The following is a 16,527-nucleotide window of genomic DNA, read 5'->3' as shown; positions in this document are numbered from 1 at the left end:
GTTTCGTTTAAGCAACACAATTATTATATCATTAATATCTCAAGGTCATAATGTTTAATGTTATGGGTGACTGATTACTTTGTGTGTCGGATGTATCTGAATGAATTTCCCTCTTTGTGGTCACAAAACGGCAACTCCCCCATTGTCCCCTCCCCCTCATGTCGGAGATCTATGTTACCACTGTCTCCTTACTACAGAAGCCCCTCGTGCCCTAATAGTGATGGACAGGTATGGTAGACCTCCAATGTCCATCTTCACAGTGGAAGACTATGGCCAGCGGTCTGCCCCCAGCCCCCCACTGGTTAGAGGGAAGATTGGAAGGGGCAAGCTATTGATTCAGCTGGTGCTTCTTGTATTTTCTCTGCTGGCGTTGTCTGGAGCAGCATCCGAAATTTACTTCTTAATGAAGGTGGAGTCCAGACTAAGTGCAACTCAGGACATGGTAAGTGCCGCTACTACATTATTGGGTCAACGCAAGGAATCTGATCAGACGCAGAATACGGGGGGGGGGGGATTCTGCTGACATAAAATAATGACCTACATTTTTCCAATAATTTGTGCATAGACAGTATCACAAATGATTTAAATGTGAGACTTAGATACACCACCTCAGCAGACAGTATCACACATGATGGATTTAGATACAGCAGCTTAACATCACATATGATCGGATTAGATACAGCAGCTTAACAGAGAGTAACACACATGATGGGCTTAGATACATCACCTCAGCAGACAACATCTCACATGATGGGCTAAGATAAAGCGACTCAGCAGACAGTATCACACATGATAGGCTTAGATATATTACCTCAGCAGACAGTAGCACACATGATGGGCTTAGATACAGCAGCACATTTGATAGGCTTAGGCATAGCGGCTCAGCAGATACAACAGCTTGGCGAACAGTATCACACATGAAACAGGATTAGATACACTAGCTCAGCAGACAGTATCACACATGACATGCTTAGATACAGTGGCTCAGCAGACAATATAACACATGATAAGCTTAGATACATTCACTCAGCAGACAGTATAGGATTAGGATTAGATAGAGGCTCAGCAGACAGTATCACACATGATAGGATTAGATACGGAGGCTCAGCAGACAGTATCACACATGATAGGATTAGATACATGAATTCAGCAGACAGTATTTTACATGATAAGATTAGATACACTAGCTCAGCAGACAGTAACACATGAAATAGGATTAGATACAGTGGCTCAGCAGACAGTATCACACATGACAGGCTTAGATACAGCAGCTCAGCAGACAGTATCACACATGACATACTTAGATACAGTGGCTCAGCAGACAATATAACACATGATAAGCTTAGATACATTAACTCAGCAGACAGTATAGGATTAGGATTAGATAAAGGCTCAGCAGACAATATCACACATGATAGGATTAGATACAGCGGCTCAACAGACAGTATCACACATGAAAGGATTAGATACAGTGGCTCAGCAGACAGTATCACACATGATAGGATTAGATAGAGGCTCAGAAGACAGTATCACACATGATAGGATTAGATACAGCGGCTCAACAGACAGTATCACACATGAAAGGATTAGATAGAGGCTCAGCAGACAGTATCACACATGATAGGATTAGATACTCGAACTCAGCAGACAGTATTTCACATGATAGGATTAGATACAGAGGCTCAGCAGACAGTATCACACATGATAGGATTAGATACAGAGGCTCAGCAGACAGTATCACACATGATAGGATTAGATACAGAGGCTCAGCAGACAGTACATTGTGCTTAGATACAGCAGCACGCAGAATTTTCAAAGCTAATGTACATGTTATACATGTTTTTCACTTCTGTGTATTAGGGGCTTGTACGCGCAGCCCTCGTGCTATGTCAGTGTGTTTCACGACTAAGAACCATGCAGCAAAACCGCACATAGTTACATAGTTTGTGCGGTTGAAAAAAGACACATGTCCATCAAGTTCAACCAAGGGATGCAGTTTTACTGCAAATTGCCACGGATTTGAAATGCAGTTTTTGGCTGCGCGACTTGTACAGGTGAAGCACATTGTGTGCGTGAAATATGTGAGGGGGAAACCCATCCTCAAACGGAGACTGATTATATGTTTTGGCCTGTAGTGGCAGTATAAAGCTGAATGTATGCCTTTATGTGCACTGTGGCTTTACATGTGCTGCTTGTTGCTATGCTGTTCTTCCCCCCCTAGGTGGCGTTCCGGCGGGTGGCGTTGTCACTGCGGCCACTGTATACATACTGTACTTCTGTTGTGGTGTGGCCCGTCCGGCCTGTGTTGTCATGTTGCATTGTAACATTTATTGCTGGTTTACAGGAGGGTGATGATGGTTGACTGGATTTGTTCTAAAACAGCTGGCGCCGAGGACATACGACCTAAACGCCATTTTGTCTGCCTTGCCGCACCATAACAGGGTGATGACATGCAGCGTGGTTATGCCGTGTCTTCATGCTGGGGGCGATGCCTAGTGTATAAAATGGTGATGTTCCCGCCAGTCAATGTTCAGCGTCGGGTTGAAGATTGGGAGAGACCTCTGCTGCGTTACGTAACAGCTGCTGCCGATGCGGAAAGATTGGAGAGTGTGTCTAGCTGCAAGTGAAAGCGGAATGAGTGCTGGAATGAGTTGTGGGTGACAGGCAGGGGCCTTCCTATGGGTGTGTGAGCTTTGTGAGCAGTGATGGGTACGGGTAGAGGCCTTCCCCCGGGCAGCTATCAAAAGCAGACAGCCAGTTGGTGCCTAGTAGGCTTTCTTTGACTGGACCAACCCCTGCCCACCATCATCCACTAGCCTGACCCGTGCCCAATCTCTGAGCCTCTCACCTGGTCTAAGTAAAGTAAAATTTTACAGCAAATTTCCTGCTTCATTTCATCTTCCACGACACTTCAGCATCGGGCCCTTGCACCACCTCCTTGTTGTAGGCCACATCGTACATACAGGCACCCAAAAGCCGGCCAATACGCATCAGATAATATCACTTGAACTGGCTGATTTTAGCAGGATCGAGCAACGATCTAATGTGTTTGGGGGCCCAACCATCCCCCGATAGCAGATCTGGATTTCAACATGCCTGATCCTTTCTTCCTGCGGGATATAAGCTACTGTCAGAGAGGTCTGTAGGGGACAGAGGTGTTTGTCCCCCACAGACTTGATCAGAAGAACACAAAGGGTTCTCTTACACAGCCTGACGTAGGCCGGGTAAATGAGCGCCGATCAACGAGACAGCTCGTTGATCGGCTCTCGTTTGCTCCTTTCACAAGAAGCTAGTATGGGGATGAGGGCTCGTTACTCCGATCGCTCGTCCCCATACATCATCATGTCAGCAGCACATCTCCATGTTTACACAGGGTAATGTGCTGCGGACAACGATAATATTTTCGGCTGCATAAATGATCAATTAGCCGATGAACGAGCGTTTGCTCATTCATCGACTGATCATTGCCCTGTTTACACAACGAGCGTTGGCTGATCATTGCCCTGTTTTCACAGAACGTTTGTTTGCCCGATAATTGGTCCGTGTAAAAGGGCCTTAAGTCTGCTGCTGGTCTTCTCCAATCTTGGCCCACTCCAATACCGCCTGATTAGAAAACAAAAAAAATGCTTACTAAAAAATCTTGTGCTGAGTCCAGGCCGTCACCTTCCTCTCTATGACATCTAGGACCTCAAGAGCTGGTGGTGTGTATGAATATGAGCCACCAGCCCTTCATCTCAATATTAGTGATAACTCTTGGGTTGACACCTGCTAGCTGATTTCTAAGCAACGGGCCACATAGAAACAAGATATTCCTGACATAGAGCACAATGTCATGTCCGTGGCTGCGGGCCATATGTTCCACTCTCCCCCTGACAACCACAGCCACGAGTCGGCGAGCGCTGGCCCCAGTCTCCTCCTCAGGAAACGCCAGCACTCGCTTCCACTCACCTCAGCCGGATCCCATAGGGTGCGTGCGCATGCTCGTGCCCGCTCTTAAAGGGGCAGCGTGCACACCAGACTTTAATGAACTATCAGCCCATAAGTCCCTGGACTATAAGAGGGGTTCAGCCCCTTGCTTCTATGCCTGAGCATTGTTGTCGTATCCTAAGTCTGTCTTGCAAATGGTCCCCTAGTGTTTCCTGCTCTGTGTTCCCAGTTCCTGTAACCTGATCTAGTGCCATGCTGAGCTGTTGCCATGCTGTGCTGTATACCACACCTGTCCTGCTACTCCACGCCTGATGTCTACCTGCTGCCTAGTCCCAGCCAAGCTTGCCTTGCTACTGTCCAAACTGCCACACGTACCCTATATGAACTATAGACTCTGACCTGCGCCCTGTTGGCCAGCTGCCATACAACCAAGGGGGTACGGCTCTGTGGGTCCACGAACCCTACGTGACACACAATAACATGTCCGTCAAGTTTTGCTGCGGTTTAGGGAGAATCATCTGTACGCCAAGTTGGAGAAGTGTGTGTTTGAGAGCGATGCTCTACCCTTCCTGGGCTACATAATCTCGAATAGAGGTCTCAAGATGGATCCTGAAAAAGTAAAGTCCATCCTGGAATGGCTATGTCCTCAAGGCTTGAGGGCCATACAGCGCTTTCTGGGATTCGCCAATTTTTACAGACAGTTCATTCCAAACATCACTGACATCTCCTATCTCTAACCTCACCAAGAGGAGCATGAACGCTAAGGAGTGGACTTCTGAGGCAGAGTCCGCATTCAATAGTCTGAAGAGTGCCTTCACGTCAGCCTCTATTCTCCATCATCCAGATGTTTCCCTACAGTTCTCGTTGGAGGTGGAAGTCTCCTCTGTCGGTGCTGGTGCACTCCTGTTCCAGAGAGATTCCAAGGGCAAGTCAATGGTATGTGGATATTTCTATAAGCTCTTCTCTTCCGCAGAACGCAACTACTCGATTGGGGATCGGGAGTTACTGGCCATCAAATTGGCCCTGGAGGAGTGGAGACATCTTCTAGAGGGCGCAGCTCATCCCATCCTGATTTTTATGGACCACAAGAACCTCACCTACCTCCAGACGGCCCATACGGCTGCATTCTAGTCAGGCCAGGTGGTCACTGTTCTTTGCCAGGTTTCAGTTTGAGCTTCATTATCGCCCGGCTGACAAGAATGTTAGGGCCAATGCCTTGTCCAGGTCTTTAGAAACAGAAGACACCATGGAGATGCCAGAGAACATTATCAACCGTCCTGCATTGACTCGGTTAATCCACTGCAAGTTGGGGACATTCCTCCAGGGAGGACTTTTGTGCGCATGGCTGACTGTGGGAGAGTCCTCCGCTGGGAACACTCCTCTAGACTGGCAGGTCACGCGGGGACCCGTAAGACCCGGGATTTGATTGCCCGTCATTTCTGGTGGCCCACGCTGCCCAAGGACGTTATGGACTTTGTTTCCTTCTGCTCTGTGTGTGCAGCTAACAAGGTCGCTCACTCCAGACCTACTGGCCTGCTCCAGCCATTGCCTGTGCCTGATGCTCCATGGCAGAATATAGCTATGGACTTTATTACTGACCTGCCTCTCTCTCCCGGATGCAATGCTGTCTGGGTGGTGGTGGATCGATTTTCGAAAATAGCCCACTTTGTTCCTCTGACCTGTCTTCCGTCTGCTCTTTAACTGGCCAAGCTGTTTATCCAACAGATCTTCCTCCTGCACGGCTTGCCGCAGCATATTGTGTCTGATCGGGGGTTCAGTTCACCTCGAGGTTCTGGAGAGCCCTCTGCGGACTCCTACGTGTGAAGTTGGACTTTTCCTCGGCCTACCATCCTCAGTCCAATGGTCAGGTCGAGAGGATCAATCAGATCTTGGAGAAATACTTACGCCATTTCGTCTCTAAGCAGCATCATGACTGGGTGCAGTGTCTTCTGTGGGCTGAGTTCTCTTACAACAATCATACCAGCGAGTATGAACACACTGTTCTTCATTGTCCCTGGCTAATACCCATGAATACCTCTCCCGGTTCCAGATACGTCCGAGGTACCAGCTGATGACACGGCCTTTATGGACTTTCTACAGATCTGGCAGTAGACTCGATCCTCCATCCTGCTGGCGGTTGACCGTATGAAACGGAGGGCAGACACAAGGAGAAGAGAACCTCCTCAGTTTCTGACTAGCACAAAGGTCTGGCTGTCCTCCAGTCGAATACTGAGGGTGCCGTCATGCAAGTTTGCTCCCAGGTTCCTCGGACCCTTCGAGATCCTGCAACGGATCAATCCTGTCGCCTACAAGCTTCGGCTGCCTCCTGCCCTAAGGATCCCCTATTCCTTTCATGTGTCTCTCCTGAAACAGGTGGTCCTGAATCGCTTTACCAAGACTCCTAACCCTGCGGTTGTCTCCAGCCTGTCCTGCTACTCCACGCCTGATGTCTACCTGCTGCCTAGTCCCAGCCAAGCCTGCCTTGCTACTGTCCGAGCTGCCACAGGTACCCTATATGAACTATAGACCCTGACCTGTGCCCTGTTGGTCAGCTGCTATACCGCCAAGGCGGTACGGCCCTGTGGGTCCATGAACCCTACGTGACACACAATGAGTAAAAACCCATATTGGGGAGTTTCAAATCCATGTATAGAACAGGCCTTTGTAAATAAGCCCTTATGGTAATAGACTTATCATAGCGCTGTATAAGACAACTTTCATATAACTGTTTGGGGCTTGTTAGCCCTCATCAGTGTGGGATGTAGAAACCACAACTTCTTTGGTGTAGGGCTTGGAAAGCCAGTTGCCACATCAAGGCTGAGAATGAATGTTGAAGTGGCCATGCTTGTGTGTGTGCGTCTCCGATCTGTTCTTTGGGTTTTATTGAGACAGCATGGGTAAGCATGCATGGTCACCTCTTTATTCATTCTCCGCCTGGATGCATCGGCCCTTGGACACCCCTTAAGGCTGGACGGGCATCAGGGGACCCCTGCTCTCGACATAGGTGTGGTTCCCAGAGGTTAACTCCTTTAAGTACTGGGATCACAGACTTGAATCTGATCTGCAGCACATACACATGAGTTTTCTTGACATGTCAGTGAGGCTTATATATATATATATATATATATATATATATATATATATATATATATATATATATAGATAGTGGATAAATACATGAGACCTCCACATAATGGCAGATTACCAGTGTTTTATTTAACATTTTGGATCTAATCTCTTTCAGATTCATGAAAATGTTGCTGCACAGAAAATGATCAGCAGACCAGGTAAAAGCCATGAGATAATATTTCAGGATTGTCTCACAAGTTGGATAGAGGTTCAAGCATTGTTTAATCTGGCAGACGGGAGTAGATGGAGGAGATGGTACTGGTTAATGTCACCATACCAATTCTTTTACCTCAGGACGGGAGGGACCAGCCATTAAACCCTCCATCTCATCCCTGGTAGAAAAAAAGCCCCTCATGGCTTCAGTCAAGTTCCTCAATGGAGAAGGGGCAACTGTGCATGGGGGAGGGGAATGAGGCCAACCTAAGTTGGGATCCCCCTCTTCAATGGTCTATAGTAACTACATGGGCTAACCTAAGTTGGGATCCCCCTCTTCAATGGTCTATAGTAACTACATGGGCTACCTCTGTGGTACATACTGTATGTTCAAGCAGATCTCTCATGGTGGTTCGCAAGACTCAAAATCCCTTTGGAAAAGAAGGACTGAAAAAAAACAATGATGGAAGCAAGGATAATACTACTAAGTCGCATTTATAGATATTAACCCCTTAATGACCACACCTTTTTTTTTTGCCTTAATGACCAGGCATTCTTTTTCGTTTTTTCATCATCGCATTCCAATAGTCTTAACTTTTTACATTTTCAGTCGACATAGTCGTACGGGGGCTTCATTTTTGGGTACATACACAGTTGAATCACATTATTATGACCACCAGCTAATATCCAGACTGCCGTGTGCAGCACGGAGAGCAGCTAGACAGGCGAGAGGTGAATGAATAAGGTTCTGGTTGGTTGTTTCCGGTATCTGGCATCGTGCTGACTGCAGTGCATCCCACAATTGCTGGAGGGTGCGTGGGGGAGGATCCATAGAGCGAACAAGACGATCAAGGTCCCACAGATGCTCAATTGGGTTAATTTCTGGCAAATTAGGGGGCCAGGGAAGTGCTTGGAAGTCTTGGTCATGTCTTCCAACCACTGTCGGACATTTCTATCTGTGTGACATGTCGCATCGTCTTGCTGGAAGATTCCATCTGTCCCAGGGAAGACAAACAGCATGTATGGGTATATGTGATCTGCAACGATGGATTCATACCAAATTGGTACAGATGCCTTCCACGTGGATGAGTGGGCCCAGAAGATGAAATTAAAAAATTCCCAAGACCATAACGCTGCCGCCACCAGCTTGTGTTCTTCCAGCAATGGTTGCCGGGTGTTTGTTCTCTGATGTTTCTCGACTGACACGACAATGTCCATCTGTTCGATGAAGCAGAAAACGTGACTCATTGGAGAAAACAACCCTTTGCAATCATCGGTGGTCCAATTCCGATACTGCTGTGCAAATTGAAGCCTTTTTTTCTGATGCACCTTTGTTAGCATAGGAGCAGTGACCATCCGTCTGCTTCGGAGGCCCATATGCAGTAGGGTTCGCTGAACTATTGTTTTAGACACACGTCTGGTAGCCCCCTGGTGTCGTTCGGCCTTCGTGCACCTTCACAGCCGACGTTCACTTCTTACATCAATGGCATGTGGTGCTCCGCAGTTTCCACATCGCTTATTCCCAATGGTGCCAATTGTCCACTCACGATAGACTTTCACCACAGCAGCACGCGAGCAGTTCACAAACTGGGCTGTGAGAAATACTGCCACCCTTGGCACGAAAACCAATAATCATCCCTTTTTGCAACTCTGATAAATCGCCTCTTTTACCCATAGCAACAACGAGTGATATGTGTTCAGAAAGTCCATCACACATCTTATATACCCACCAAGCCAGCCCACGACACATCACTTTCTTCATGGGCTACGCGCTGCCAACGTCGAAAGTAGGAGGTAGTCATAATAATGTGACTTGACTGTAATAATATATTGAATAACTTTCATAATTTTTTGGGGGGCAGGGAATTGAAAAAAAGCTATTCTAGCATTTTCTTTTGCATTTCTAAATTTAGCCCCTCCATTTGTCAAACCACTAAATGACGCGGTTGCGATTTACTGCGGCATTTAAGGGGTTAAACATCCAGGATCTGAGGTTTCTGTCAGTCACTGCCGGGCTTCTGTGGTGAACACACGGCACAGCTTTTGTGCCTGCGCGATCACTGTCACGTACATGCACATCGTATTGCAGGAACAAGACACTTCCTGATAGGTACATGTGCGTGTGAATGCGTTGAGGAGCTAAAGGGGTCATACAGGATTAGAAAACCTTCGCTGTTTTCTTCCAATAACATCACCATACCTGTCCATGGGTTGTGTGTGGTATTGTAGCTCAGCCTTAGGCCCCATGCACACGACAGCAAAAAACCTCCGTTTTTGCGGACCCAAATTGCGGTCCGCAAAAACGGAGCCATTCACTTTCATTGAACACTGACACCTTTCCGTAGCACTACGGAAGGGTGTCAGTGCCGTGGAAATGTTCCGGGAATTATGGAACATGTCCGTTCTTTCGCATTTTGCGGGCCGTGCTCCCATACTTTGTATGGGAGCACGGCCCGAAAATGCGGCTGTCAGTCAGCGGCCGGCCGTGCCCGCAATCGCGGGCCGTGATTGCGGGCTCGGTCGTGTGCATGGGGCCTTATTGAAATGCCTAAACTGCAATACCACACACAACCTGTGGGCAGGTGTGGCGCTGTTTTTTTTAAATAGCCGCCATCTTTTTTTCATCTGTATGACCTTTTTAATAATATTACTTTGGGCTTGAGAAATGCATTTAGATAATATATTTATAAAACAAAAATATCCTGCAACAACTAAATAAGGCACCACTGTTCTGGATATTTAATTTCTACAGCTTAGTAATGGGGCAGGACAAGTTATTAGGGTGCCCAAGGCAGGAGTTTCAGAATTAGACCCCCTTTGCCGACCCCTAAAGTTTAGCATGATAGCTGTTGGATTAGCGATCATTGATTTATTCCTCACCAATCCCTAGTGTTCTTATACATAATACAAAAATATCAAATTGACCTCGACAGTTCCCAAAGCAGGGCCAACTGGACACTTTGCCACATGTCGGAAGTAGGGTCCACTAGCTCTCTTCTCCTTGCACCATCCCTCACCTAAATGGTGCCCTAGGCAGCCTCCTACTCTGCCTGCGCCTCATCCCGCACCTTCTTATATATTTTGGAGCTGTATAGTGTTTTCTTTGGCCTACACCCTCATCTTCAGTCTACTTTCTCTTCCTTGTCATTACAATAGTTACCCCAAAATTGTCTTTGAACACTATACAACTGAGAGGGCATCAAAGATTGAGACGTATGTCTGCATCACCTTGGTGGATATAGTTGTGACTTAGATGGATATAGGAAAATTCAGGAATGGATTGAGAAGATCCAGACATTACTTAGAGTGGAGAAGAGTATGGGCTCTGTAGTGGTAAGCATTCCACCCAAACGTCCCAGGAAATAGACCTTATGCAATTAGGCCCCAGTGGGCGTTTCTAGGCGGTTTTGAAGGCGTTCCTCGGTGGAAAGGGGTAGGGCTTCATTAATGCTCCGGGAATGGGGATTCAAATGTCGGGAGTTATACTAATTAAATCACTTAAGACATATTAACCCCTTAGTGACCAGCCCATTTTAGGCCTTAATGACCAAGCTATTTTATTCGTTTTTCTATAGTCGCATTCAAAGAGCTATAACGGTTTTATTTTTTCGTCTACATAGCTGTATGAAGACTTGTTTTTTGCGGGATTAGTTGTACTTTTTAATAGCACCATTTTTGGGTACATATAATTTTTTTATTAACTCTTATTAACTTTTTTTGGGGGGGATTATAAAAAAAACCTGAAATTCCACGCGTTTTTAAATTGACGCCGTTCAATGTGCGGCGTAAATAACATGTTACCTTTATTCTATGGGTCGGTACGATTACGGCGATGCCACATATGTGGAGGTTTTTTTTATGTTTTACGACTTTTGCACAAAAAAAACACTTTTGAACTAAAATTATTTGCTTTTGCATCGTCGCTTTCCAAGAGCCGTAACTTTTTGATTTTTCCATCAATGTAGTGATTTTTTGGGCTTGTTTTCTGCGGGACGAGACGTAGTTTTGAATGGTACTGTTTTGGGGTGCATGGGACTTATTGATTCATTTTTATTATGACTTTTTTGGGGGGCGATGGAAAAAAAAAGCAATTTTGCCATAGTTTTTTGCGTTTTTTTTTTACGGTGTTCACCTTGCGGTTTAAATGACATATTAACTTTATTAATGGAGTCATTACGGTCGCGGCAATACCACATATGTGTACTTTTATTTATTTTTTACACTTTTACTAAATAAAATCACTTTTTATGGAAAAAAAATGTTTTACTGTAACTTTTATTATTAATCTTTATTTCACATTTATTATTTTTTTTTTTAGTCCCACTAGGGGACTTTACTGTGCGATCTTCAGATCGCTGCTATAATGCTCTGGTATACTTCGTACTTCGTATACCAGAGCATTATTGCCTGTCAGTGTAAATCTGACAGGCAATCTGTTAGGACGTGCCTCCGGCGCGTCCTAACAGGCATATGTCCAGGGCAGACCTGGGGGCTTTCATCAAGCTCCCGGCTGCCATGACACCCCATCGGAGACCCGCGATTGCATTTGCGGGCCGCCGATGGGTGACAGAGGGAGCTCACTCCCTCTGTAAACCTGTTAAATGCTGCGGTCGCTATTGATGGCGGCATTTAACAGGTTAAACAGCCGCAATCGAAGTAAACTTCGATCGCGGGTGTTGGAGAAGGAGCCCAGCTGTCATCAGACAGCAGAGCCCCGGCTCCTGCCTGCACGTGAGACCCGTGCAGGACTTAGACTAGGCTCACGTGAAAAGGCGTCAGCCTAGCCTAAGGCCCTTTAGTGACCAACGTGAAAAGGCGTATTGGTGGTCACTAAGGGGTTAAAGGGCTTGTCCACTTTGAACAATCCTTTTTGTTAGGACAGCCTTGCGATAATAAGCTAATTACAGAAGGTCCCGCTGCTGTAGTCTGCTGGGGAACCTGGCAGCAAGTCTTCATCCCCCTACAGCGCCATCACAGGTGAAATAAGGCATTACACAGTTTTGATTTAAAACAATGGACTATTCATGTAGTATATGGATGTGTCGAGTCCTCCAGAGTGAAAGATACTCTTTGTAATCGCTCTCTGCTCTGGCTAATATATGTATATCTTGAACGATGAATCCCGCACTATCAACTTGGAATTTCTTAATAGGGTTTTTTATATACTCACAACATGACCAGTTAGAGATCATTGTGGACTGAAATTGAAAAAACACTGCTGAAGGAAGATCTGGGCGAAGGTTGGGAGAAGCTGGGCATGGATTGTGTGGAGTTATGCATTGTTTAGCTGGGTATGGGCATGATTTGTGATGAACTGGTCATGGTTCGGGTTGACTAAGACAAGTTCTTGGAAGATCTGGTCATGGACGAGTCTGAGTATATATATATATATATATATATATATATATATATATATATATATATATATATATATATATATATATTCATATACATTTTGTTATATTCAGAATAACATACAATTATGTCGGATGAATGTTATGTATCAGTTACTTCTTATTTTGCATCTATCTCTTAGGCTTTCAATATGGACCTCCTATGCCTTCTGCTCATGTCACAGGTATAGTATATACGGTGCATAGATCAAATTGGCAACAGGATAGATTAGGATTGTGGACATGTTTTAAAATCCAAAATGTTCCCTAAATTTCTCTAATGCTTCTAACATCATTTTGGTTAAAAAAAATGTCTTACCAAATTCTTGTGGTGACCCTTGGACCTCATGCCCATGACAGTGTGAAAAATATGGAGCTCAGGGCTCCTTTTAGGATACACTAAACTGGGCAATTGTCTAGGGTCCACATTTACGGAAGATGGGAGTTCTAAGGGCAAACCAAAATCACGCTTTATTATTTAGCGTTGCATGGTGGTATTTTTAGAAATCGAATGGTACTATTATGGCTCTTTAAAGGTACTATTATTTGGATACTGCATATTATGTGGGCACTATATGGCAGTTTTATGCAGGCTGTATATGGCAGTATGCTCTTGGCAATATATGGCAGTATTATGTAGGCTGAAATTCTAAAATAGCAAACAGGGCGGCTCTACTTTTGCCCAGGACCCCTTTTTTATAAAACAAGCCCTGATAAAACCATATAAGGCTATGTTCACACGGAGTATTTTGGGGGAGGAATATCTGCCTCAAAGTTCCAAACGGAATTTTGAGGCAGATATTCCTCCCCCAAAATACTCCGTGTGAACAGCAATTATCGCACCGTTTTTCGCCCGCGGCCATTGAGCGCCGCGGGCATAAAACACGCTTTCTCCTGCCTCCCATTGAAGTCAATGGGAGGTCGGAGGCGGAAGCGCCCGAAGATAGGGCATGTCGCTTCTTTTTCCCGCGAGGCAGTTTTACTGCTCGCGGGAAAAAGACGCCGACGCCTCCCATTGAAATCAATGGGAGGCGTTCTCGGGCCGTTTCTGCCGAGTTTTGCGACGCGGTTTCCGCGTCAAAAAACTCGGCAAAAGACCCCGTGTGAACATAGCCTAACACCACTGAGGTTCCCTGTGTTATCGTATTGTTTTCTGTATAGTGTTCATTATGGGTACAATATTGGGTCTGTTTTGTTCTGGGTAAGTTCACAAGCCATTTTTCCCATTGATGCCCCTGTAGCTTACGAATGAAAGACAATACTCATACAGTACCCATGCAAATGTTTCTCATGGATCTTTATACATTGATCTGATGGATCCATGTATTTCCATGGGGGAAAATGGTGTCCATACAGTCTTCGATGGATCATGCCATGATTTTTATTTCATATGGCAGCATACAAACTGGATATAAAAACCTCAGTGTTAAGATATAGCAATATAGCAGATATAGCAATACAAAAACCACCATAAAATAACATTAGCCCTGTATTCTCAAATCTGTTTTTTTTTCCCCTCCAGGACTTGTTGTTGTAGGCACCTCACGAGATGCTTCTCTTCAATGGGAGCATGAAAGAGGTCTAGCTTTCCTTCACGAGGTTGAATATAGCAATGGGTCACTCGTATGCCGAAAGAGTGGAATATATTTCATATACTCCGAGCTACAGTTGGGATTATCCAGATGCCCCCAAAATGCTGAAAATTCCTTATATACTCATCAGGTATTTAAGAGAAGCTTAACTTTGAACATACTTCTGATGGAGAACATGAGAAGTTTTTGTGACGCACAAAGATCCTCGTTATGGAGGGGAAGCAGCTTAATTGGTGGAAACTTCATGTTAGCAAAAGGCGATGAGGTCTATGTGAGAATGTCACATAAACATCTCATACGTGTCCAAGGGGACACTTCGACTTATTTTGGAATGTTCATGGTTTAGGAAGCTCAAAAATTGCATCTTTAAAAGTGGCACTATGTGTGATCAAGAGATATGGAAGAAGAGTTTCTCAAACTACCCCACTAATATAATTCCTTGGAATGGGACAATGAGTAATCTTTGAGGACATCTTGAAGGACGTATTTCTACTAAAACCATGACTGTTAGTAGGTCTATCAATAAACTCTGACAACCCTAAAGTACTAAATTGCCTCATTCTTGGTAGGCTTATCATTGAAAATGTATCCAGGAAACTTTTGAAGGATAACCTCGTTCAGATGGTGTTTGAAGACCATTCAAGAGATTGTTCTTACATATGAGACAAAGAAAAACATCACTTTTTAGAGTACAGTTCGGAAGAGCCAACAAAGAACCACCTGAATGTCAACAAAGATTTCAACCTTGAGTGTGAAATGCAAAACTCTGTGTGGCCTTTTGAGATGTTAAGATGGTTAGTGAAGAACAAGGAACCCAAAACAGGATTTTTTAATTTTCTATTTCTTAAAATTTTTTACTTGTATACTGTTATTTATATCTTAATTTAATCATGAAGGTCCCTAATGTTATATTGTGAACGTGGAATGTGGTCAGGAGAACAGCTATGGTAGGTAGCAGTACCCAATGACCCATTTTCCCCTAAAATACCAGTATTATAAATGCCACATGGCAGGTAGGGGGCTTTGTTACATATTTTAGATTGGAGCCAAGTAGCTTCAAGTTAGGCCTCTAAAAGTAATTTAACACTTATTTTATTTTAAAAACTGACAAGTACACCTAATTCTTTTTCCAAAAATGACCTTAATGGTTAATGCACACGACCATGTGTGCCGCCCGAGTCCCGTCCGTGATCAGTGTAAAGATAGGACATGTCCTATCTTTCCACGGATTGGAGAGTAACTCCATTTTCACAGACCCGATTCATCTACTAAAGTGAATGGGCCTGTGAAAACTATCGGGTGCCACTTGGATGAAATTAAAATCTCGGTCATGTGCAACTGGCATTACACTTTCTTTGCCTGCATCTAAAAACATTCATGAGACCAGCAGACTAAGGCTTGGTTCACACGAGCATGTTACGTCCGTAAAGGACGGAACGTATTTCGGCCGCAAGTCACGGACCGAACACACTGCAGGGAGCCGGGCTCCTAGCATCATAGTTATGTACGACGCTAGGAGTCTCTGCCTCTCCGTGGAACTACTGTCCTGTACTGAAAACATGATTACAGTACGGGACAGTTGTCCCGCAGCGAGGCAGGGACTCCTAGCGTCGTACAAAACTATGATGCTAGGAGCCCGGCTCCCTGCACTGTGTTCGGTCCGGGACTTGCGGCCGAAATACGTTCCGTCCTTTACAGACGTAACATGGTCGTGTTAACTCAGCCTTAAAATTTGCACTACTGGTATATATTTCCCTATACAAGTACAGACATGTTTACCTTTGGAACATTTAAAAGGGAACCAAGTAGGCCAAAAAAGGAGAAACCTCAAGTGTCTCAAGGATGAAGGACATTCAAAAAGCAAAAAATCAAATTGTATTATTTGCACTTGTTAAATAAAGATTTAAAGTCTGAGGTGTTTTTCTATCTGTGAACGATCTGAAAAACCCTGATGATGAGATTTTGCTTTGATTTTCTTTGATTTTGCTCCCAGGTAACAATGGCACCTAAATAAATTATATGATATAAAACATAAATATTTTTAAGGGAGATAAGGAAATATATTAATACTTTCACTGCAACCATTTATGTATTAACAACCAATAAAGATCAAATAAACAAGAGAACATTATTATAGTAGTTATATTCTTGTATGTAGGGGATAGTATTATAGTAGTTATATTCTTGTACATAGGGACAGTATTATAGTAGTTATATTCTTGTATACAGGAGCAGTATTATAGTAGTTATATTCTTGTACATAGGGGGCAGTATTATAGTAGTTATATTCTTGTATATAGGAGCAGTATTATAGTAGTTATATTCTTGTACAT

The 16,527-nt window shown here is 44.5% G+C and overlaps 1 protein-coding gene across 1 annotated transcript; it reads left to right on the top strand.

Annotated features, from left to right (window-relative positions):
- The first annotated feature begins 220 nt into the window (after window positions 1-220).
- TNFSF14 (TNF superfamily member 14) lies at window positions 221-15,596 on the top strand. Its single transcript, XM_075855502.1, has 4 exons — window positions 221-442; window positions 7,172-7,214; window positions 12,746-12,787; window positions 14,125-15,596. The coding sequence occupies exons 1-4, from the start codon at window positions 221-223 to the stop codon at window positions 14,538-14,540; spliced, it is 723 nt and encodes a 240-aa protein (XP_075711617.1). The 3' UTR covers window positions 14,541-15,596.
- Window positions 15,597-16,527: the final 931 nt, after the last annotated feature.

Source organism: Rhinoderma darwinii, chromosome 3 (assembly GCF_050947455.1).
Source record: "Rhinoderma darwinii isolate aRhiDar2 chromosome 3, aRhiDar2.hap1, whole genome shotgun sequence".
Taxonomy (NCBI): domain Eukaryota; kingdom Metazoa; phylum Chordata; class Amphibia; order Anura; family Rhinodermatidae; genus Rhinoderma; species Rhinoderma darwinii.
Note: the sequence above shows the minus strand (reverse complement) of the source record. Positions and strands in the feature narration are given on the sequence as shown.